General features: G+C 41.1%; 4 protein-coding genes across 7 annotated transcripts; 1 reads left to right on the forward strand and 3 right to left on the reverse strand.

Moving 5' to 3' along the window:
* Positions 1-286: 286 nt before the first annotated feature.
* Positions 287-5,733, reverse strand: ap3m1 (adaptor related protein complex 3 subunit mu 1). 2 transcript variants are annotated; one of them, XM_071480780.1, is made up of 10 exons: positions 5,715-5,733; positions 5,495-5,575; positions 4,863-5,140; positions 3,015-3,186; positions 2,784-2,921; positions 2,573-2,658; positions 2,327-2,460; positions 1,970-2,177; positions 1,509-1,653; positions 287-1,400 (listed from the first exon to the last, which is right to left on the reverse strand). In XM_071480780.1, the coding sequence occupies exons 3-10, from the start codon at positions 5,133-5,135 to the stop codon at positions 1,300-1,302; spliced, it is 1,257 nt and encodes a 418-aa protein (XP_071336881.1). In that variant the 5' UTR covers positions 5,136-5,140; positions 5,495-5,575; positions 5,715-5,733; the 3' UTR covers positions 287-1,299. The 2 variants fall into 2 exon arrangements, with proteins under 2 accessions (XP_071336881.1, XP_071336880.1); XM_071480779.1 differs by having other exon boundaries at positions 5,495-5,717.
* Positions 5,734-7,496: 1,763 nt separating this feature from the next.
* adka (adenosine kinase a) lies at positions 7,497-16,837 on the forward strand. Of its 2 annotated transcripts, none has more exons than XM_071480784.1 (11): positions 7,497-7,667; positions 9,995-10,069; positions 11,477-11,530; positions 13,890-13,968; positions 14,080-14,252; positions 14,341-14,449; positions 14,690-14,860; positions 14,984-15,019; positions 15,130-15,244; positions 15,355-15,441; positions 15,535-16,837. In XM_071480784.1, the coding sequence occupies exons 1-11, from the start codon at positions 7,576-7,578 to the stop codon at positions 15,657-15,659; spliced, it is 1,116 nt and encodes a 371-aa protein (XP_071336885.1). In that variant the 5' UTR covers positions 7,497-7,575; the 3' UTR covers positions 15,660-16,837. The 2 variants fall into 2 exon arrangements, with proteins under 2 accessions (XP_071336885.1, XP_071336886.1); XM_071480785.1 differs by lacking the exon at positions 7,497-7,667 and adding an exon at positions 8,485-8,636.
* Positions 16,838-18,104: 1,267 nt separating this feature from the next.
* On the reverse strand, positions 18,105-20,152 carry LOC139622998 (dual specificity phosphatase 29). 2 transcript variants are annotated; one of them, XM_071480789.1, is made up of 4 exons: positions 19,988-20,152; positions 18,889-19,076; positions 18,569-18,792; positions 18,105-18,455 (listed from the first exon to the last, which is right to left on the reverse strand). In XM_071480789.1, exons 2-4 carry the CDS (start codon positions 19,065-19,067, stop codon positions 18,232-18,234), a joined length of 627 nt encoding a protein of 208 aa, XP_071336890.1. In that variant the 5' UTR covers positions 19,068-19,076; positions 19,988-20,152; the 3' UTR covers positions 18,105-18,231. The 2 variants fall into 2 exon arrangements, with proteins under 2 accessions (XP_071336890.1, XP_071336889.1); XM_071480788.1 differs by having other exon boundaries at positions 18,889-19,079; positions 19,988-20,126.
* A 658-nt stretch (positions 20,153-20,810) lies between these two features.
* LOC139622994 (serine/threonine/tyrosine-interacting-like protein 2) lies at positions 20,811-23,881 on the reverse strand. Its single transcript, XM_071480783.1, has 7 exons — positions 23,399-23,881; positions 23,095-23,220; positions 22,762-22,979; positions 22,445-22,661; positions 22,234-22,356; positions 21,936-22,153; positions 20,811-21,131 (listed from the first exon to the last, which is right to left on the reverse strand). The coding sequence occupies exons 2-7, from the start codon at positions 23,217-23,219 to the stop codon at positions 20,902-20,904; spliced, it is 1,131 nt and encodes a 376-aa protein (XP_071336884.1). The 5' UTR covers position 23,220; positions 23,399-23,881; the 3' UTR covers positions 20,811-20,901.
* Positions 23,882-23,921: the final 40 nt, after the last annotated feature.

Here is a 23,921-nt window from a genome sequence, read left to right on the forward strand (position 1 = left end):
TACTGGACAACTTTGACTGATGATGGTGAATCACCAGAATTATTCCGATTCATCCTGGGGGGAACAAAAAATATGTGACATGTGAACCAAATTTCATGACAATCGATCAAATAGTTGTTGAGACATTTCACTAAAACTACAAATGTCATGATGGTGCTTGAGTAAGAGGCCCCAGTCAGTATGATTCATCCTCTGGGGACCATGAATGTCTATACAAACTTTAGAGAAAGCATTGGCTAGTCAGTCTGGACCAAACTGCTAGAATGAAAAAGCACACAAAAACACATCATTTTAAAGCTTTTATAAGACATCTTTTACACTAAAATACAGATTCAACTTCATACAAGAGCTTTAAGTAGTATTTCTCACATGGACAATTGATTGTGCAAATGCTGTGCTGAGTAAAGACGTTGCATTCAAGATTAGGTGAGGATCTTGTAGATTTCTGAGTGCTTTTTATGCAACTGTTCCCGACAGACCGCCTGAATCACTTGCTTGTTTCAGGGCCCTGCAGTTTGTTAAACTCCATTCCTTAGTCAAATGTTGTACCTTAGACAAATAAGATATATGTACGATATACTCCCCTCAGGTCTTGAAGACATGCAGTTTGTGCTGTAGTGTGTGCTTTGAAAGCACTTAAACCTACTCATACAAGGCCACGTTAAGAGTGAATGTGTGCAAAAATACCTGCACTAAAGACAGTGCCTCAAGATACACTGCAGCTACTCAGAAAGTAGATTTGATTTTTCAAAAATAAACATATATGTGTGTATAAAACTGGCTACCTTTTACTGTGTAAAATGGTTTTCAAAGGCATTGCTGCTTACTCTTAGGCAACATGCAAGTAAGATTGTGAAGGTGTGCTGAAGTGGTGAGAAGCAAGGCAGTGAGCTGTGAGTGTCCCTTTTCAAAGTAAAATATTTCCCATAGGCAACACTCAGAGGGTGTTTGGCAAAAAAATGAATAAGAAAAACATTCAAAAAATAGCAAAAAAAAAAAAAAACTAAAGAGGAATGGTTCATACAATGCAGCACAATTAAACTGGATAGAAACTAATAGCACTTCAACAAGGTCACACTGATTATTAAGGCATCCCTTTACAGGCCACAAATACCATCCAGTCATATTTATGTAATGCCAAACACATAATAAATAACTGTTAGAATGCAAAATCGTTCATTAATAACAATGAGGCGGAGGATATATAAGACTTATTGGAGAGCTGACTCAGCGGTGTGGAAACTTTGCCTCCTATTTGGCACAGTGGATTGTTCACCTTGGGCCTCCGACAGTCATTACTCAGGTCCGCACTTGGAATTTCCCCGCTTTAGTCACATATTTGACCCCTTTAAATGGCTTGTACTTCTCTCCGTACATGTCAAGACGGCTCACCTTGAGACCTGTGCAGAGGGGAGAGAGGCAAAGTGAGAAACGGCTGAAAATGCAAATCAACTACATCCACAGAGAAAGAGTGTGACTACGAAGGACTGACTTTTTTTTAAGATTACCTGATATGGCCAGCTGCTGTATCTTCAGTTCAATGTTGAGTGAAGGGTTCTCTTCAGGTCTGGGGGCTCCAGCCTGCATACTCAGACTGCCTCTTAGGTTAGGAAGCTTCTGGGGGTTCAGTTTCCCAATATCCCAAACCAACATCTAAGAAAACATAAACATGCTCGAAGTAGGGACAATGAAACAAAACATATTTTATTTTAAGTTTTACTTCCCCTCTAACACCACAGGTTCTAACCAAAGCTACTTAGGTCTGTCATGACTTTGTACAAAGGATAATTCATATTTTAGAATAGAAAATCTTATGTTACATTGTTTAATAATTTAACACCTAAGAGCTAGGCAGCTGATGAAGATGAAGCATTTGACATGACACTGGACACTGAAGATGTTCTGACCTCTCATTTTAAACAGACCTACTTTATCGCTGCTTGGGGCAACCTTGTATGTGGTTGGTTACCTTGGTAGCGAGGTCATAGGTGTAATTTCCCTGTGTGGCTGTGAGGTTGGCACTGAGCACAGCTTTAGGCATGTGGACAGTGACCATCAAGCCCTCCACTGTCTTCCCCATGGTCTGCTTGGGTCCAATCGTGATGTCCAGGCGACCACAAGGTCCCGTCTCAAAGAAACTGATGTTCTGCTTCACGTACACTGGAATGGCTACAAGACTGAGGACGGACGAAGACAGAATTTAGCACAATGTCATTTCAGCAGTTAGGCTGATTACCAGATCAAATATTTAAACTACATAAAATGCATGTATGATTCATACCTGCTTGTTATTCATACATAAACTGATCAATTTCATTTTGCTTACTTTTGAGAGCTGACATGATAGGTCATGAGTGTGAAGTTCCCATCTGGTGGGATGAAAGAAAGGACACGCTCGGACTCCCAGCGTTTAAACCGCACACACGGGTGGAAACTCACATCGTCGAGAAGACGAGGATTCTGTCCCCAAAAAGCAACAACAACAACAACAACAAGGGCCGGTGAGTTTTACACCTGCACAAACGCGCAAGCAGACCCCAAGAAGCACAGTGCTTTGAGGAAGTGAACCCACCATAAAGGACAGAGTCAGGTCAGGCATCCCAGTGAGCCTTACACAGGCTTCAATCACACCCTGGATCTCTGCAAATACTGTTGTGCCTTAAAGAAAAAGGTTGACGGAGATGTAAGCATGTTTAAAGAGCAACTAGATCCAATTTTATCCAACATCTCTTCCGCGAATACATCCTTCATCTATGGTGATCAAACAAGTGGTTGTTTTCTACCTGATTTGTCCAGAATGGCATCTATTTCCTCTATCACATCAAAGTATGCCTCATTATTGGTGTATTTAACACCAGCCCGTCTCCACGGGATATTGGACAATTGACCTGTTGGCAACGTATCTCCAACATTACTACCTCCTGTAAAACACACAAAAAAAGTCAAAAAGGTTAATGTGCAAACAGGTATTATTTCAGATTTGGCTGTCAGCTGTCAGGACGACCCCTGTTTACCTGTGAGCGTGTTGACGACTGATCGCAGGATGGTGGGAGGCCTGATCATCTCTTTGAGGACGTTGGACTCTGTTGCTAGTGGAAAGCCATTGTCCAGCATCTCCTCCAACAGCTCGTACACCGTCACCACATTGTCCTTGATGACAACTTCTGAGCATTCTCCAAAGTAGTCCTGTTGATGAAAACACCCATCACACTTATAAGAACATTAGACTGGCGCGTATGAAAAAAGCTTGTGACATATTAATTCACAATCACTGTGTACATGCAGTATGCACAGTACACTGAATTTGACAGTATGAAATTTCTGCAGTGAGCACAGAATAAAGCAACATACTTTACTACTTAAGGGAAATTCTGCAATACTTACGCACACACACAAACTTCACACTGTGAAACCATGTACAGTTTGTTTTAACATGTGGTGGCTGTGAGTAGCTCCTCCATTTCCTTTGTACATTGCATTATGAGGAAATACTACATAAAGCAGAACACGCGAAAGCAAGTACACAATCAAGCATTTTTGATATGTACTGCACATCTCTACTAAAAAACCATGGTAGACACCCAGCAGCTCAGCCCAACCAAAGTATATTGAGGACACGCTGGGATTTGTTTCCACATTTGGGCCGCTGAAACGTATTATTATTTTCAATATCGATTAATCTGATAATTACTTTCTCAATTAATCAGTTAATCATTTGTTCCATAAAACTTCAGTTATACTGAAAAATGCCTGTAACAATTTCCTGTTGCCCGAGATTGTGTCATCAAATTGCTCTTTTGTCTGATCAGCTCTCCAGAAGCTTAAGATTTTCAGTTTCCTATTACATAAAACGGTGTTTCCAAAATTATTAGGCATGTTACCTCATTAAATAACGCACTGTCTACTTCATTGCAGGTTTGAGAAGTCTGCAAGTTACAACTTCTCATACTGATTCATCTGAACATGAATGTGTTCATCACAAAAAAAAAAAGCAAGGACTGAGGACGAGTATTCAAACTTATGTAGCAGACCTGTTTTTTCTGCTCTTCAATGACGGATCTCATGAACCCCTCAGATTTATCCTTTGACCTATAGGAGGGGCCTCAACCCCCAGGTAGGGAATCACTCATAACATAAAGACAAGCCAACACTAGAAAACTAGAAACTAGAAACTACTAGAACGTTATCTAAATTGTTACCAATTATTTTTCTGTCACTCAACTAATCAAGTGACAGCTCTAGCGTGTGTAAAGTGGTTCTCAAACTGTGAGGCAAGTCCCCCTGGAGGAGTGTAAGGCCCCCGCAGGAGGAAGGAGAGGGGTGACCAGGTGAAAAAAAATGGGAAAAAAAATATATGAAACTACATAAAATATAAAACTAAGTTGAATGAATATGATTTACGTAAGAAAAAAAGAGAGAACAAGAGTTTGCTGGCCTTTATTTCACTAAAACTGTGCATGGATCCTTTTTTATTAGTTGCTTCCTCTTTCATTGATGATGACGTGGAGGGGTGTGATGATCTTTTGACTTCTGAAGGAGGCCATGCCAGAAGAAGTTTGAGAACCAGCGGTATAACACAACAAGCCTCACAAATAGTAGGATACAGCTGAGAAAAGTGCTTTCTCACTGCATGTTGCTCTCCAGTTGTATGGTTAAAAGCAAACGTGTCTTCAGCAGAAACTGCAATTTCCCATAAAATCATTTCAGGGAAGTAAAATGCAATCACTAGAGATGCAGTCTGGTGTGAGATGTGAACCACGATCCATCTAGACACAACTTCTGATGGAGGACGCTCAGGCTGAACAGCAGCAAAGATGTCAGACTTATACATCCTGGCATCTATTTGGTAAAACAGAACAAACCTGAAACGTGTCTGCCACCCTGTGCAGGAACTCAATGACAAACAGCGGAGGGACCTCAGTCTGGATGACAGAGAGGAAGAAGAGCCTGCCCCTGTAAATGCTGATGAGATAGTGGTGTGGGGTCTGCAGGACGGGGGGCACATTCTCGGGGTCCACTGCCTTCTCCTTCGCCTCGAGAAAGTAATCACACACACTCCGGCTGATGACACTCTTCCAGTGTTTCTCCAGGAAGATGTCCCCCGAGTGATTAATCAGGAACAGACTGTGGATCATCTCAGCTGCAACAATGAGGTGGTTGTTGTCAGTGGCAGTGGGGCTCTGTTTCTGAGGCAGAGGCATTACACCAAGTCCTCATCCATCATTCGTTAGCCCGCAAATCAAAACAAGGCAATGCATGCGTGATTGCTGTCAACATTTACCTACTGTCAATCCGTTTACACTAACTTCAATGTCAGGTAATTTATCCGGTTGGCTAGCAATCTGAAATTGGCAAATTCAGACTTTTTTTTTTTTTTTTTTTTTTTTACCACCTGCATCCTGTTGCTATAAGGCTAAACAAACTCGAAGGCGACATGAAAGCACTAAACAGAGGATAGTGTAGACAAAGTTTCACCTATTGTTTAAAGTTTTACCTGCTTACTCCAGCTGACTGTGCCTTGAGTTCATTACACGGTGCCAATATGGCAGAAAAATGTGAGCTGCTGAGGAGACGCCTGCAGAACCGAGCACACGTAAACGCAACGTCGTCAGGAGTACACGTCGACAAATCAACACAATAAGCCCCAAACCCAATTAGTGCAGTGCTGAAATGTATTCTGGCCTGTTCACATATTAACCAACGCTACTATCAACCTGATCGACACTTTCAGGGCAAAGTTTAACACTTTTTAATCAGGCGACGTTTACGGGCAGCTAATTGGGATTTTGCTGCCCTGAGTCGGGCCTTTCAGGTATTTGTGCCGTCCCTTATCTCTGGATGACAAATGTGGCCCAGGGCCCACCCCTATCCTCACGTTTAACCCTCATACTAGGTTTTCAAATTCATGAATGCAAATAGCTGCCATTGTTTCATGCAGACTATGTTATACAAAATCTTCATAGAAACAATTATTACACACATATAACAACAGCAAAGCTACAGCAACAATAAACAATAATAAATATTAATAAAAGACAATAAATTAACAAATATATACACATAAATGGACAAATGAAATCAAATAAAATATGTTTACACTTCATGAATATATAGCTTCTCCACCATATCATCATCAATAACATAACTGACATGATCAGTATCGGGGTTAAATGTTGATTTCAACTTTATGGAAATACTGAATCTTAAACTGAAATCCACCAGAGAGATGTGCGAGGTGTGAGAAGTAAAATTATAACCAGTGCCTCAAATAAACAGGCCAAAGAAGAAGAAGTCTGACCAGCTCTGGTTTAGTCTCCACCAACCCCTGAGGGAAATATTTGTCTAAATAAATAGTAAATGCTCCATCATGTGCAGCAGCAGCTGTCTGCTGTGGCTGAAAATGATGCCCATTAGAGCAGTAAAGGTGAACGACATGCTCGATAGGGATGTGGGGAAACTGCAGCGTCAGGTGAAAAAGTAAACCTTTCAGTGGTTGAATATCTTGTTGACAATATGATTCTCTTGGCAAAATGTTATTTACACAAATGTAGAATTTAAAATCTCCTCCTGTAAAATCCTCAAGACAAAAAACTCACTAAACAACTAGACTCCCTAGAAATGTATTTTAAGTTATTCCTCCCACATATGTCTCATCTTATGATATGTTATTTTTCATAAACATCATTACTTACTTACCATTTGTATTTTACTTCTTAATTCAAGATTTGATTTGTATTTTGGATAGTCACATTCTCATCTTAATATTTGTTCTAAATAAGGCTTTTGAACTTTTGTGGGCCTATTCAAAAGCGGAAAAAAGTAAACCTTTCATGTTGCATATATATAATGTAATCTGATACATTGTGCAACAATATTCAATAGTACAGCTTTAACATCTTTACACAAGAAACTTCATGAACTCTGCACTGGCTTCCTGTGTGGCAAATACTTGACTTTCTGCTGTTTGTATATATGGCTAAAATACATTTCTGATCTGCTGCTTCATGTGAACAGCCCAGGCCTCTCAGGTCGTCTGGGACAGGCCTGCAAACACCCCCCAGAGTCAAAACTAAACGTGGAGAATCAGCATTTAGTCTTTATGCACCACAGATGAGGAACACACTTCCTGAAAACTGCTCAAACTCTCAGTTCATTTGAACTACAGCCTTTCCTGTTTGCAGCTGCCATTAATTACTCTTTTAAATCCTTTTTGTATGTGACTCTTTTTATCCAGCCATTGCATTAATGCGTTTTATGTCGTATGTAAAGCGCTTTGCATTGCATTGTGTTGCTTTTATACCCAGTGTTAATGCCTTTATGTCTTTATGTAAACGACGCGCTTTACATTGCCTTGTTGCTGAAAGGTGTCACAAATAAACACGCCTTACCGCAGGAACACACGATTGAACAGTGGTCACTTAATGCAACACTTTGATTGGCGGAGCTCTGGGGTGTCAAACCATGTATGTACGGCAGCCTGCGAGGCACAACTCAGGGTGTCAAACTCCTTGAACTCTTTTAGCACGGCCGCATTTTCACACCGGTTAAGGTGATTGCAACGTGCTCCTGTCAGCCATGGCCTCGGAAGAACCAAAAGCAAAGAAACCTAAACTCTCAGAAGAGGAGAAGTCGGAGTCTCCGACCAAACTGACTCCTGCAAAACTAAGGTGACCGAAAGATTAAAAAAAAAAAAGCTAACAAACTGGCAGTCGAGGAGACACGACCCTCTTCTGTGTTGTTTGAATGCTAATGTTTTGCAGTGTTTACATGAATGCACTATGAATGCTTGAGCTTGAAAATGTCGGTTGTCTTGAGCAGACTAAATGTTTGTATGAGCCGCTGCCACGGTGGGGAGAAGGGGTCGTCGTCCACATGGACCGGTGCAGAGTCTCAGCGACGTGCAGCTGCGGCTAATAAACACCTAGCTGCTTGTGAAATGAAGTGTCGGGGGCGTTTAGACACCGCTGTGTTTCCGTTTACTCTAGCAAGACGCTTTTTGTTCAGGTGTGTGTGCCAATATCTAATCTAAGTCCAGCATGACCCCCGCCTCCCTCTGCATGCTTTAAAGCTGCAGGAAGAAATACTTGGACCGATCTGGGCGCTCCGTCCATTCAGTGCCAAGATTGCTGCAGAGAAAGCTGGCCTGAGCCATCCTGTACCGGCTCCCAAAAACAATGAATTGCGAAACAGTCACATGGTCGTGAATATCTAATGTTTTAATGTGTTTTTTGTTTTTTTTGTCTCCCCTGAATAAATCTCAATTGGGCAATGTGCACCACCAAGCTGAAACCTGCAGAGACAGGTCACATATCACAGTGTCTCTGTCATCAGCAAGCTCCTCACGGCGTTATTTAGCTTCAGAAGAATGAGTGGATTGTGGCTAGATTCGGCAGAGACAAGCCAATCACCAGACAGAGACAGACTGTCCTGGACCTTCCTCCCCCAGTTGTCTCCAATCAGTCAGCCCCGAGTAGGAGGAGCTGTGGTTGCAGGGGTAAATCGATCTGACTGCACACTGAGCTGAAATTGTGAAGTTTTTCAATGCTTAGCTTTTTCTGAGCCGCTTTTAGGTTGCTCAACAGGTTTGTCAGTACCTAGCTGTTACACTGTGAGAGGGACACCATGTCTGCTGCAAGGTAAGACCACGATGACTTACAGGGAGCTGAGCCAAATCCAGGCATTGGTTCTGGTTTAGTGTAATTGGCAGCAGAAACCCAGTTATCACCTGACTGCACATTGCCGGATGTATGTGCTGTAGGAAATGATAGTGAGGAGATGACATCTGCCACATTAGTTGACGCGTGTTCTGTTTTTCGGTCAGTCACTCCCTTCTCTTTGTATTTTCAAAAGCATTCTTCCACGTGGCATCTTCTTGCTGCGTTAAATCTTGTCCTCGAGCCGATTTTAGGAAGAAAGGCGGCATGGGAAAATATGCTAGCACATGTTAATGTGCTGGCATCTGTCAGGAGTTGTGTTCAAAGACTTTGTCCATCTGGGGTTTTCCCAGAAACACGTACAAGAAGACAACACCAAGACACAGATATGATGTGTACACTGTAAACATGCCGCCACAAACACCTGGTGATCTTGCAGTATTAGTCACAGATCATTCAGTATCTGCTTGTAGAAAAGTTTCAGACTCACTGGCTTTAACTGCTTACTGATGTGTGAGACAAGTTCCAGTGGGAATGACATGTTGACACAAAGTGCAGAGGTGCTTGTCAGTCGTCTTATTTTGTTGAGCCCAGTGGTGGGAATGTCGCTGTGCTGTTGTGAAAAATGTTGTTTTTTTGCCATTACAAGACTAGGATTTGCAATGATATTCAAGTCTTGCACTCGGTTGTTTTATGAAAGAACACGCTGCACTAACAGAGACACACACACACACACACACACACACACACACAGCTGTAGGCTCAGTGCTGTCCTGATGTTGCCTTTCTGTGAATGTTATAACATGGTTACATGCATGGTTGACCGGATGCCTCACTGCAAACCACATTCATATTCTTATGTAATATTGGTTGATGAGTCTTGTGTTTCCAATCTGTGTCTCTCACACATGTATTATTTCTGCTTTTTTGTCTGTGTGAATTGGGAGTTTAAAATCATGTGATATAAGTCACATGAAAGCAAAGCTGTGGGTTTTTGCAAATGAATGGTCAACAGTGGGTTAGAAACCCTGCACACTCAGTGGAGAGGCTAAACCTGAATTTTTAAGTCCATGAAATTTACCTTTCCACACTGTTCCTGAAATGAGGGCTGTCTGCTATTTTAATGAATCAACCAACCAGTGTTAATAAGCTATAAGAAGATTTCAAATCCAGTTTAATTATTAAGAGCAGCATCAGAAAGTAAAGACAAACAGACCAAGACGACATGGATTGTCTGCGACGTTAATGTAAAAAGCAAAAATTGAAGGGAGATAACTAGTCCATGCTTTCATGTTAAACCCTCTGTGCTTTTCTTTTAACGTATAGTCTTTATGTTTCAGCCCTAATTCACTCTTTGGAATGGGAAACCCCCTGTTGGACATCTCTGCAGTGGTGGACAAAGACTTCTTGGACAAGTAAGTTAAAGGACTGAAGCAATGAAATAAAATTCTTGTCATTTAAATAAACTCATCAGTGGTTGTAGTCCTAACTGCTGATTGGCTTAGAAATACCCACAGTGCTTGTGAACTATCACCCAGTAGTTGCGCAGGTGACATTGGCCCCCCTGGGCTGTGTCCTTAATAAAGATTGAATGACTCCTCAAAAGTTGATTAATTAATCAAAGTTAGTTTATTTAAATGAAAAATGTTAACATTAATTCACATATTGTACCATTTTATATTGACCCTAGAATAATATAGGCACAGTAAATATTACGAATATTTGGATTCTTTTGTTCCAGTGTTGTATGAATTCTGCTTTGTTAAAGCCTAAATCTTTTTTTTTTTTTTTTATGCTCATGTAGAATCTCCAAAAAGCACAGTCACAGTCAATAGACATGTGGTGCCGGTGAGGTCACCACTGTGAAGGTTGACCGTAGCAGACAGAGGCTCTATGATATAATTTGATCAATAGAGATACAAGATAATGATGATACAAGAGAGGAGGGCACAGGAAACATCAGAGCTCTCTGATAATCAGTCAGCAGAGCTGTATGTCCAGCAGATACCCTGCTTTATTACATCCTGAAATGAGACGGTGTATCCTACATTAGTGATTTGTTTTGGACTGTTTTAGCTGAGTGATCACGTCAGCCCAGCCTTAAAGGCTGTAAGCAGAGCACAAAAAACAGTGTGACTCAATAATAAATCTTCTTCTTTTAAGTTTAATGTTGTGGGGTTCCTGTAAGGCAGCGATCCTCACATATGCTGCACAAATCCAGAAATTTTATGTACTTCCTTATTTATTCATTTAATGATCATAAGTAAATCACCATCAGCAGAAACCTTGACCGTCAGATTAGTAGTTTTCTGCTCTGTCCAAGCTCTGTCACAGCTGACCAGGTCAAAGTCCTTGGTTTCCAGCTCAGAGTCCACTCTCAAACCCATTGCGTAAACCCCTGGATTAGAGCTAAACCAGCCGACCACAGCTCTAATTCAGCCTCACATAGAATTAAACCAGGACTAAGGCTGCAACTTAATCCCCAATGTAGCTTTGTCTTTCGAGGAAACGACTCTCTGTTTAGCGTTATTGACAGACATGCTGATTTGGACTGAGTGGTGATAGCGTGTAACAAAGGCGCTGACAAAGTTTCTCAAAGCCTTTCACTGTGAAGTGATGGCTGAAAATTTCATTAATCATATTTTCCATTGGAGAGACCAACTCAATTTGGCAGCACCACCATTGTGCTTGTAATGTTTATCCAGATAAATATAATCCAGCCTCTTACTGTGTTTGTTTGAATGAGCAGGGTTTGATTTAGCACATGTTTCTGATGACTTTGAGAAACTAATGCCTCTTTTCCCTCCTTTAATCATTTGCAGGTACACTCTGAAACCCAATGACCAGATCCTGGCAGAGGACAAACACAAAGCACTGTTCGTATCCCCTACACTGCAACATTTCCTGTAGAATATAGGTTGTGAGGATCTGCACTCTGTACGAGGAGAAAAGTAAATTTGTCTGTGTCCTTATTGAGTTTGCTCCTCTCTGTTCTGGAGCGGGCCAGTCAAAACAGGCGCACACCAGAAATCACCACGATTGACCTCCGTTCCTTTATAGATGGCCATTGGCTAAGCAGCACATCCAGCAGAGAGAGAGAGTGTCTCTCAGCCAATAGCAAACCAGGACATTTCACCTCCCAGTCCCTCTGAGACGAGCCAGAAAGCAAACATTTAGCAGCAGGAGATAAGAAAGTCATGAGTGACTGTGGGTGTGAGAGCGGATTGTTCTCATGTATTCTGACTTCAAATTTACACTGAATATGTTGTTGTGGATCGATGACATTTGATAAAGCCAATTTAAAAAAAAAAGATAAATCCAGCTTTTATGCAACCACTGCAGACTATTACATCTCAATATACATGAATTATTAATGCCAGGGAAGATTTGCACTCTTGATTCCCAACATTAGAGTCAGCAGTGTTGTTGGGAGCTCAATGGGTGGAGAGGGTGGCTTGATAAGTGCAAGTGGAAATAATTAAGGACCACAATGCAACAAGTTATTAAAAAAAAAAAAAAAAAAGGTGAGTCACCCCCTTGTAGTTTTTTCTCCATATCCCAGATGTCTCCTCTGCAGCATCTGGCTCAGTCTCAGGACCTTTAACAGCAGTCAGCCAGTTACTTTCCAATGATACATTTGCACGCACTGTCTCTCACACATTCACATAAACCACACAAATGTGTATCTGAGTGTGGGTTGATATGACTGCTGTATTTAGAGCAGATAACATGGTAAATTACAGAGCCCTAAGCAGAACATCAAAGCACTGCTTCAGTCATTTTGTTATGTAACAGCTATAAATGGTTCAAATAGTATAATCAGTGATCAGTCATGCATGTACAATATATTTTACCTTCAAGAAACATTTTGCAGAGAGCACAGTCTTACTAGCTATCAGGCTACATCCATCACCATGCACACAACATAATGCTAAGCTAATAAGCTACAGGCTGTAGCTTATATTTTCTTTGCGTCTAATTCTACGCAAGAAAGCAAGTAGTGTGTTACCAAAATTTTGTAACTATTCCTGTAAGAATCTGGCTAAGCCTTCAGCACCAAACAGACGCTGTTTGGTCAGTACTCAAAAAATGTTTAATTTCAGTACCTAGCCATAATGGATACTTTGTCTGTGGTGAGGTCTGAAACTTTGCACTTTTCTCGCACTTAAGCAGCATCCCACAGAAAGTTATTGTAGACAGTGCTTTCCACAAGGTTATGCATTAGCCAGGAAATGTGAGAAATGGCCAGCTAGGGTGATCCAGGGGCGTGCTCCTCAGAGAAAAACTTCTGCTGTGAAAGCTTAAATTTGGTTCCCTCTATTTCATGATATAAACTAATCTTAGTTATTGTACATTGTAGTGAATTACTATTTAAAAAAAACCCCCAAAAAAACCCAAAAACTTGATCATATATTGTATATTACTGCACAAAGTCCCATTACAATATATTTTTATTTATTTATGTATTTATTTTGCATAGTTGTTCAATAGAAAAAAACAAAAAACAAAATCATTTTAGGATGTTAAACAGTAAAATTACAGTGTGAAGCTCAGGCCTGTGACTCTGACAACATTGGGTATTTCATTCTGTGTTTGCAATGCTCCTTAGAGATAGCTCTGCTGTGAAAATTGCAACATAAATAAATGTAAACAGTTCATTTATTAAACCTGTAAACATCTGTGTGGTGTGTAAATATGGGAAATGCAGTGCAGTGGTGGACTTAAATGCTTACTGCACAATTGTCAAGTTGCTGCCACCGGTGTAGCCCGTCAAATGAGGATGTCCCCTGTCTGTGCAATCAAGACGCGTGATACACATGATAATGTGTTTTATCATAAATTACTTTGCTAAGATTTGTCAAACATTGAAGACGACTCTGCTCTCTGCTTGGCAGGACACAACCTCTCAGATGAGTGTGCACACAATCATACAGCTCATGGGGGATTGATGCAGACAGAGAGGCATGCTTCTCTATTATCATACTTGCATTTTTTTAAAGGGAAGGCTAGTGGTCATAAAATGCACATACATAGCAAATGGCTTGTTGTTCGAAACAATATTATTAGAATCAAGTATTAATATGATGCAGCAGCTGGCTGGATTTACATGAGTAGTTATTCTGTTTTACAGCCAGTGCTTATGGTGTAGGTCTGTTTTGCAGAAGTGAACAAACTTTATGTATCTTCTTTTGAAAATATGAATTAGTAGAATGGCATGTTTGTCTGTTTGTGCAGATTTGATGAGCTGGTGAAGAAGTTTAAAGTTGAGTACCATGCTGGAGGAGCCACACAGAACTCTATAAAGATCGCTCAGGTCAGTCATATAAACAAACTCACCCACTACCTATTCTGTCGCCACATAAATATTCTGTGAAATTTTTGCTGTAGTCAATCGACCAATGCTGATCAAAGCTGTTGTCTGTAGTGGATGATCCAAGAACCCCATAATGTGGGTACGTTTTTTGGCTGCATTGGCAAAGACAAGTTTGGAGAGATCCTGAAGCAGAAGGCTGAAGAGGCCCACATCGACGCCCACTACTACGAGCAAGATGAGGAGCCCACAGGGTCATGTGCTGCTTGCATCACCGGTGATAACAGGTGGGTCATTAAAATAATGCACATTTGTGAACTCGTTATAATCCTTATCTGTCTATAACTCTTCATCTCTGTTGCTTCCTCCTCTCAGGTCTCTGGTAGCTAACCTAGCTGCTGCTAACTGTTATAAGAAGGATAAGCATCTAGACCTGGAGGAAAACTGGAAGCTGGTGGAAAAAGCTAAAGTCTTCTACATCGCTGTGAGTAATGTAGTGTAGCCAAACCACTATATGATGTGTAACTTACTTACTTATGATATTCAAGTCAACTCATGTCCTGTCACTTCGCCTTTGTACCCATGTGTGGCCACCAGGAGAGCACAGGGGTTTATTTTGTTGCAGTTTCTGTTCAGGACCTTACTGTATGCAACTCATTAGAGCCCATCGAGATTTAAAAATCAGGTGAGTCTTGACTCAGTGTCATTCTTTCCTTCCTTCCAGGGTTTCTTCCTGACTGTCTCCCTTGAGTCCATCCTGAAAGTGGCGAAGCACGCGTCTGAAAATAACAAGATGTTTTGCCTGAACCTCTCTGCGCCCTTCATCTGCCAGTTCTTCAAGGACAACCTCATGCAGGTTATGCCCTACGTTGATGTGCTGTTCGGCAATGAGACGGTAAACCAGACTTTCACTGCACATTCTTCAGATGCTTTGTATTGACCTCACATGCTTGTGCAGTACTTTGTGCACACCTTTGTTTGTAAAATATACATCATCACTGTTTTTTTGTTTCCTCAGGAGGCAGCTGCATTTGCTAAAGAGCAGGACTTAGAGGTGAGTGAACCGACAGTCCCATTTAGCGCTTGCACATGATTGGTGCCTCACTTTTTTCCTGTATTTTGTGCATTATCAACTGGTTGTGTTAATATGTATCTTGTCTGTAGACCAAGGACATTAAGGAAATTGCCAAGAAAGCCCAGGCTTTACCCAAAGTCAACAAAAAGAGACAGAGGATTGTAGTGTTTACCCAGGGGAAGGATCAAACCATTATGGCCTTAAGTAAGATTTTCTATTTTTCTTTCCTTATACAACTCTAATTTCTTTCAGTCTCTTGTCTTCTTATAGACATTTACTGTAGAGGTATAATTTTTCTTCTCATGTCTGTGCAGGTGACAAGGTTGAGACCTTCCCTGTACTGAAGATTGACCCCAAGGACATTGTTGACACAAACGGTGCAGGTGATGCCTTTGTAGGAGGTAAGGTTTTCATGTGATGACATTACCAGATTGTTTTGAATCTTTCCTGTGTTTTCTGTGGATTTCTGTAAAAGTCTGTCCTCTGTCATGCAGGTTTCCTGTCTGAGCTGGTCCAGGAGAAACAACTGGATCAGTGTGTGAAGGCTGCACACTACGCTGCCAACGTCATCATCAGACGAGCAGGTTGCACCTTCCCAGAAAAACCTGACTTCAACTGACACACTTCCAGGCAACTTTTCCTTCAGCCTGAAGCCTCATGCTCACCCTGCCATACTCAACTCTGACACATAAGCTCCACTATTTTCTACAAATACTCCCCTCAATTCCTGTAACGCTGTTTTTTGTTTAGTTTTTTTAATCAGCCATCCGTCCATGTTTTCTTTCAGTCCATCCACACATAATTTCTTACCGATTGTTGGTTGGGTGTCCCCTGACATGTATGCCTGTCTCTGTGTCCTCCACTTGGTGCCACTAGAGGATCATGGGCCAATACAAGGATTTATTTGTTTATATAATGACCATAAAGGAGTTACAATTACACTATAGCACGTGATCATTTTGGGTCTAATTGCAAAATCAAGTTTTCAGAGACAGTTGTTTTGGGATTGTTTCTAAATGTATTTTGGCTCTGACACTGCCAGCGTCTGCTGCACTGAAACCAGACTGTGCTGCGAATTCTCAAGTTGACGTCTCACAAGTTTTTTTTTTTTTTTTTTTTTTTTTTTCCTCCTGGAGACAGAGTCAAAGCACAAGAGGCTAATTCCACAGTGGGAGGACACATTATACACAAACAGAGGAATAAAGAATAAAACGCCACTGTCAAGGGAGGTTCTTGGATACTGCCTTGAAAATGTGCAGTAGTGATTTGTTTTAGATTTTTTTTAAGATTAATTGAATATGTGTTTAGACTTGTTTAGTTTTAACATAACAGGCCAGTTATGAAACCAAATGTTTGTCTTTTAAGCGCACACCTTTGAAATGTGTCGAAGCCTCTGCCCACTACGTCTAGTGATCACTGTTAAACGTCACCTGTGCTGTGTCAATGATACTCAGAAGTTACCTTCAACGTCAGAATTGTGGAAGTTTGTGTTGTCCGGGCAGGTGCTTCTAATAATGAGTGCCTTTTTTTCCTTTCTGTTTCTGTACATGTTGCTAAGTTTGAAGTCTTGATGAGCAGAGGACTACATGTAAACCTGCATTTCTCTGTGCAGGGAAACTTGCACGCTAGTCCCATGATGGGCAACTAGTGGCTTGTGGGGCTGAAAATGGACATGAGACATCTCTAAAATGCATGGAGGGTAACTGGTACTGTTGGAAAGAGATCATTATATTTGAATGTTCTCTGTCAGAAGAATACTGTGGGCATTAAAATTGACCTGTCCTGTGTATTACCTGAGTTAATGGCCTGGTGTTGTTTCTGCTTGCATCTTGATCTTTTGCAACATCATAAGAAATGTAACCCAGCTTCAGCACTGTCATCTGGGCTAAATCTGATTTAAATGGAGCGGAAATACAATTTTTACATTGGGCAACCACTGCTGACAGCTGCAGCAAATGGAGGATAAGAAATAATTTGGGTGGGAATCAAGAACATGAGCTAAATTCAGACTTAGGGGTTAGGGACTTTTGATACATGGCCAAACAAACAAGCTGAGCTTGTGTCATGTCTGTACAACACTGAATACCTAAATTCAAATATTCTGAATATAAACACATTTATGTCATGATTGGCAAGAAGTTGGTGCAGTTCTCTGAAAACTATAAGAACTGTTTTTAAACTTGTATATCTGCCTAAAATAATGTGAATTGTCACTTGAGTAAATAGTTTTTTCTATATGTTCGAAAAGCCTTATGTGAGCCTTTATTACTGGCCTCAGTAACACTCAGGTCGCACATCTGCGCTAGACCGTGATGCCTAAAACTGACCAATAAAACTCACAAGGTTGATCTTATTGCTTATTCACTTTCCTTCTGGGTATTTTTATTTAATAACAGTTTTAGACAGTTTTACAAATCCCACAGAATTTCTTTAAAAGATCTTAAGTGTAGTAAGAGATCTACAGAATTTACTTTGACTACTTTATTAACATATCCATGGTACAACCGAATGCTCTAAGTCCACATTCGTGAGTGTATTAGGCTTCTAAGTTAAGTGTGGACAATAACACAAGTAAGTGTCTCTAAGTCAGCAGCTGCAGCTCTAAGAAAAGAAATTCTTCTACCTAGTTTCCTGGGCTGTGTACTGCACCTTTCTCACTGAAATCTGTCAATACACTATACACAATACACTGTTTTGTCACACTTTGCAGATGTAGACAAAACAATTCACGCTTGCTGTTGAAATCTTGAAATGGACCCACCTTTGGAAACAGTCTTTTGACACCGATGAAGAAATGAATCAGCATGAGGTAGAGCTTAGGAAGTATGAGTGAGTGTGAACCATGGTTTGGTTAATATTGCACTTATCACACATATCACAGTTCTGCTGCCGGACACAGAGACAGAGCTGAGACAGATGTGATTATTTCATTCTTATCTGTACCAGGCCATTTCTGCCCATTTTCTGATCTGGATCTTTAAATTTGGCCTACAGTATAAGCTGAAAAACATCACGAGGCCCTTAAGGGCACATTTGACATTTGAACTGTACAAGACAGACATGAAACAGTTGTGAAAAAGTTTATTGCTACAATAGTTAAAGACACGTGAAGAACACTTTTGGTATACCTGAGAAGAGTTAAGGGGCTAATGGAAGTTGTAAACACAGGCATGTTAATTATGTATCGTGTGCTATTGGTCTTGCATCTCTTTTTTTTCTCTGAGCCTCTCCTCTTGTAATGTGATGTCCAGGGCTCTGAGCTGTTTTAGGAAGCCGTGATTGGGCAGGATGCAACGCCGCTGTCGCACATGCTCAATAGCATCCACCACAGTTAGGCTGTGTTTCATCATCAGGTATGCCAAGACCAGAGTCGCCGACCTGCTTCGACCCATTACACAGTGCACCAGCACCTTGTCTAGAACAAAAGTATAATGATATAGATTCATTAGAAATAAACACGTAAAGTGTTCAGGCTTCTTCTCAAGAGTATGATCTCATTTAAAGGTTTTGGTTTCCTCCAGGACTCACTCTGTGGGTGACTGAGGGCCTCGTGGATGAACTGGGCTGCAGGGCAGAAGTACTGGGAAATGTTGAAGGTGGGTTTGTCATCAGCCTCTACACCGTAGTACTGGATGTCCATGTCACTGTAGTAATCAGCACCAGTCAGCACATTATTCCACTTTCCCTCTGCAGCATTCAGGACATGTGTAATACCCACATCCCTCAGACCAGGCCGCTCCAGAGCTGTTTTCCTGTTTTCATGAAACACACAGACTCAGTATGAAGCTGTCATGAATTTTGACACTTGCACTGCAGAACTGTGCAACCATCTCTGTGCATTTACTCACTCATCCCCGATGTAGACACTGGGCCAGACCTCGTTGACGTGGGCATACTTAGCCCCGTTGCTGGACCAGAACAGCTGCTCCAGGTCTAATGTTCCTGGTGTGATGTAGTCGCTGTCTGGGTCCACCTGCACTGCTGTGTATGGGTTTTTACCTCTGGACTTCACCACACAGGAGGACATGTCTCACCCCTACTGCCCAGAAAACACACACATCCCTGAACTTGATGAAAAACTGAAATAACATCTGCACATTGTTATCTGCTCAAAACGGTGCAGGATGTAATATTAACAGCTAAATATCATATACAGTCTTAGAGCTGCAACAATTAGTCCATTAGTCAATTAGTTGATCAACAGAAAATTAATTAGCAACAATATTTATAGCTGTTTAAATGTTTGAGTCACTTTTAAAAAATGATGCCAAAATTTACTAGTTTCAGCTTTTTAAATGTGAACACCTGAGCTGGTTTTCTTAGGTTTTTCTATGGCATTAAACTTAATTAATGATGAAAATAATCAACAGATTAATCAATGATGAAAGTAACTGTACCTTACATAGCATGGCACCTACCTATGGCAGGCATATGGAGGATGTCAGGAGTTATTTATGCTCATTTTTACAATGCATTTAATTGAATTATATTTCATTTTAAAAAGGATTCATAAAACTATCAGCTTATACACAAGTTAATTTAACTAAATAATAGGCTACATACCTTGTGTACATTAATTAAAGCTATTATTAGATAAATAAAACCAGTGTGACAATATAGTTGTAGAGGTGAAATAAATTTACAGTGAAGTTAGAAATACAGTTTTTGCAAAGTGAATTCATTTAGATTTAGAAAAAAAAATCAACTGTCAGTGTACTGTGGTGCTCAAAACTTCATTCATCAGCTGCTGGGCAAAATAAGAGCTCTCTCTCAAACAAGTCCAAGTGACAGGCAGTGAGTTGCAGTTGAATAACATCAGCTTTGTAACTACAAGAATTCACTTAAATGACAGTTGTAACATTTTACTATTTTATAATGATACTGACTGTTTAAAGAGAACTATCAGGCCAAAAAATACAAGAACAATGACAGGAAAACATCACTTACCTCTATCTGTTAAAAAACGTCTGTTAATCTGTTCCTGAGCAGGATCACTGACCAGCACCTCCACTTTTCCTCAGTGGACATGTGTGTATTTATGTGTGTGTGTGTGTGTGTGTGTGTGTGTGTGTATTGACCGAGACATCTGTCTGCAGTAAGCATGAAAGCAGAATGGTAACTGCTCTCTCCAGCTCTGTGTTTAAGATGATATTTTTAGTCAGCTGGGCTACAACACCTGACCTCAACCACACACACACACACACACACACACACACACACACACACACACACACACACACACACACACACACACACACACACACACACACACACTTGTATTTCTATCTTTGTGAGGACACTTGTTGACATAATGAATTCTCTACCCCCTTACCCAAACCCTAAGCCTAAAACCAGGCCTTGACCCTGAGAAAACCATTTAAAGGTGTGTCAGGAAGTGAGGACCAGCCAAAATGTCCTCACTCTGTTAGGTAAATACTTTTTCTTTGAGTGTAACACTCATTCATTCAGACAGGCTTTCTCACAGCCTTTCTAATGTGATCTATCCTTTACTGTGAAGGTGATTTCTTTACTTTACCCCATGGTGAAGCGACACATTGAAATGTGGGGCACAATGCCAAGAACAAGAAGTTTAGTAAGACTGGGATGTTGCATCATTGTTACCATAGGAATGTCACTAATGTGTGGACAGGTGTAGGGATCAGTTAGCATTCGTCAGTGCAGTTATTTCCAGAGACATTAAACTTAAGCATTCAGTCATTATATTTTTTCTCATTGTTTCGTGAGCAGAGAGAAGCTACGAGACAGAGTCTGAGAGATGACACAGGAGACATTTTTATTTGTCAGAATTAATCATTATGAGAGGAAATGTTGATTCCAATAAAACAGGTGACTGGTCATTATCAGGACATGTCAGCTTGGTCCTCCTCTACGGTCTGGTTGCTCCGGGGGTCGATGACCGGATTCAGATGTCTCAGCTGCTCCAGAAATCCAGAGTTGGGTGCAATGTGTCGGTTCATACGCACAACATTGATGGCCTCCACTAATGACAGGCTGTGGCAGATCATCAGATACGCCAAAACCAGAACTCCAGAGCGACTGACACCCATGGCACAATGGACAAACACCTTCCCTGGAAGATACATCGATTATTATATTTAGTAACACTTAAAAATAATTGATTGAAATGGTCAATGAGACTGGACTCCTGCCCTAGTCCTGTTAGGTAGACTTTACTCAACGTCCCAACTTTAATGTCTTATCTAATCATAATGACCTGCAGAAGGTACATCTACAGTCAGATCACCTGGCACAGGTGAATAAACCAAACACTGAGTGACTGTGTGCTACCTATCTGTGCTCAAGTAACTGTTTACAGACCTTTTTAATAATGCACACATCATAACTCAATTTTTTCATTTTTTGCCTAAAATATGACAGAAAATATGTTAAATTAATGGTAAAAGAAAGAATGTTATGTTTTGGAGGAAAGCAGCAATTCAAAAATGGAAAAAAAAGCATTTCAATAACAAAAGGAAGCTTACAAAAAACAGTCCAAAAGAAAACCGGAGAGGAACACAAACCAGGAAATCCAAAACAGAGGAACACAAGAGAAGCTTCACGAAGGCAAAACAGATGAACTGACGAAGACAGAGGTCTAGACAGAGGCTTAAATACACATGGCAAGACAAATTGAACACAGATGGAACACATTAGGGTGGGGCAGACAATCAAAGAGAGAAAGCACCTTCAAAATAATATAGGAAATGAAGCAAAAAGGAGGAAGCAGGAACTAACCTTGTAATACAGTATGTTAATACTGCATTTTCAGGCGATATTTTAGATGTATTTGTGTAGTTTTTTCCCCTCTAAAAATGCATTTTATGTTGCTCTTTACTGTATGAATTGGCTTCTGCTGTCATGTTTGCACACTGACCATTTTTCTTAAGAGCGCTGTCTATGAACTGTGCAGCCGGCCTGAAGAAAGGTTGCATGTTAAACTCTGGATGGTCTGCAGCTTCAACACCGTGGTATTCCACATCAAGGTCACTGTAGAACTGCGGACCCGTGTTGATCCGGTGTCGACCTGCTGCAGCATTCAGTATGTGAGTTACACCCAGAGACGAGAGTGTGGTTTTATCTCGCGCCACAGACCTGCAGACGCACATCACACATAACCTGAGTTATTGTAATATCTTACATTTCAAGGTGCTGGATGTGATTTTTCTACTTGCTCGTCTCCGATGAAGAGGTTTGGCCAGACTTGATTGACAGGTGCCACTGGCTCCCTGTTTGTCCAGAGTATTTGCCTCAGCTCTGTCAGAGATGGTGTTTCCTCTTCCTGGGTTAAGTGACCTCTGTAGCAATAAAGATGTGCGTGTGTATCTGTGTGCATATGTATGCGTATATGTTGGTGTTTCTGGCTTTGCGTGTGTGTGTCTTTACAGTGTTTGGGCCTGTTGTCGCCTCCTCCTCTCTCTCTCAAGGCTCATGTCAAGGCTGCGGAGCTGCTGCAGGAAGCCTGGGTTGGGGCAGATGTCTCTGTGCGACCTGACGGCTGCCACCGCCTCCTGCAGCCTTAGGCCCTCAACAATCATCAGGAAGGCCAGTACTAAGGTTGCAGAGCGGCTCACACCCATCAGACAGTGGACAAACACCCGTCCTGCGACAGGGAATTGGCTGTTATCATTTAATATGTTTATCGTTGAGTTAAAGGTGATGTTGTACTGGACAAATCCAGTTTCCAAGTGTGTCTGACTTGCCTCCCATGGCCAGTGCTGCTCTAATGTATCGTGCTGTTGGGTAGAAGAAAGGACTAAGGATGAAGTCTATTGCATCATCAGCCTCCACCCCATAATAATCCACTGTCATGTCTCTGTAGAAACGCGGGCCAGTGTTGACATGATGTCGTCCATGAGCAGCATTTACAATGTGAGTAATGCCCAGACTATGGAGAGTGCCCTTGTCACGGGCCGCCACCCTGAAACACAATCACACATTCACTTCTGTATGAGTGAATGATGATTATATAGATGTACTGTATGTATATATGTATTATATGTATGTAATGTATGTGTGTGCATGTGTGAACCCACTCGTTGCCTATGTAAAGGTTTGGCCAGACTTGATTGACATGTCCAGTAGGTCGTCTGTCTGCTAGCAGAAACTCCTGCAGCTCTGAGACAGAAGGAGGCTCATATGGTGGATCCCTAAGAGACATACTGTAATAGCACACACACACACACAGACACACAAATAAATGAAGAGCTTTTTGAAGGAGCTAAGTCTGAGCAAATACTGATTTTTTTAACAATCCACAGATCATTAAGCATGCATCTTAGGTGGTGAAGCCAGAGGTGACAAACTGAGCAAATAAACCATAGAAATCCCCAAACTAACCTGTTTTACCTTACTTCACTCCAAGGCAGTGCAAACTGTTCTTCCTCTGCGCTCGCTCTTATTTTTCTGTACACACTCGCAGCCACACACAACTGTAGCCTGTTGCCTTTTATAACTCTGTAATCATACACTCATTAGTGACAAACACATCCTGCAGACTGTATCAGGCTCTTTAAAACACACTCAGTTCATTCTGACTACACGCCTGAAGTCTCATTCTTATTGACAACAATGTGACATCATCCTGTGAACTGTAACATTAGCTCACCGCCGAGTTTCCATGATGACCACAGACTGTTATGTGATACACCACTGTACCGTATTTGTCTCTGTGTTGCCATCCGACTAACCCTGCTCCTTTGAGGAACATGATTAAGGCTATAACATTCACCAGTAATGAGTTAACTTTAGCTGCAGTTGTTATGCGATAACACAAAACCGGAATATTTACCATAAATCAAAAATGCTATTAATGCTCGGGATGAAAGGGAGGTAAGTGACAGCCAGCATGACTTCACCTGTA

This window comes from Trachinotus anak, unplaced genomic scaffold (genome assembly GCF_046630095.1).
Source record: "Trachinotus anak isolate AG129_WGS33_773 ecotype Australia unplaced genomic scaffold, CSIRO_AGI_Tana_v1 ptg000007l, whole genome shotgun sequence".
NCBI lineage: Eukaryota > Metazoa > Chordata > Actinopteri > Carangiformes > Carangidae > Trachinotus > Trachinotus anak.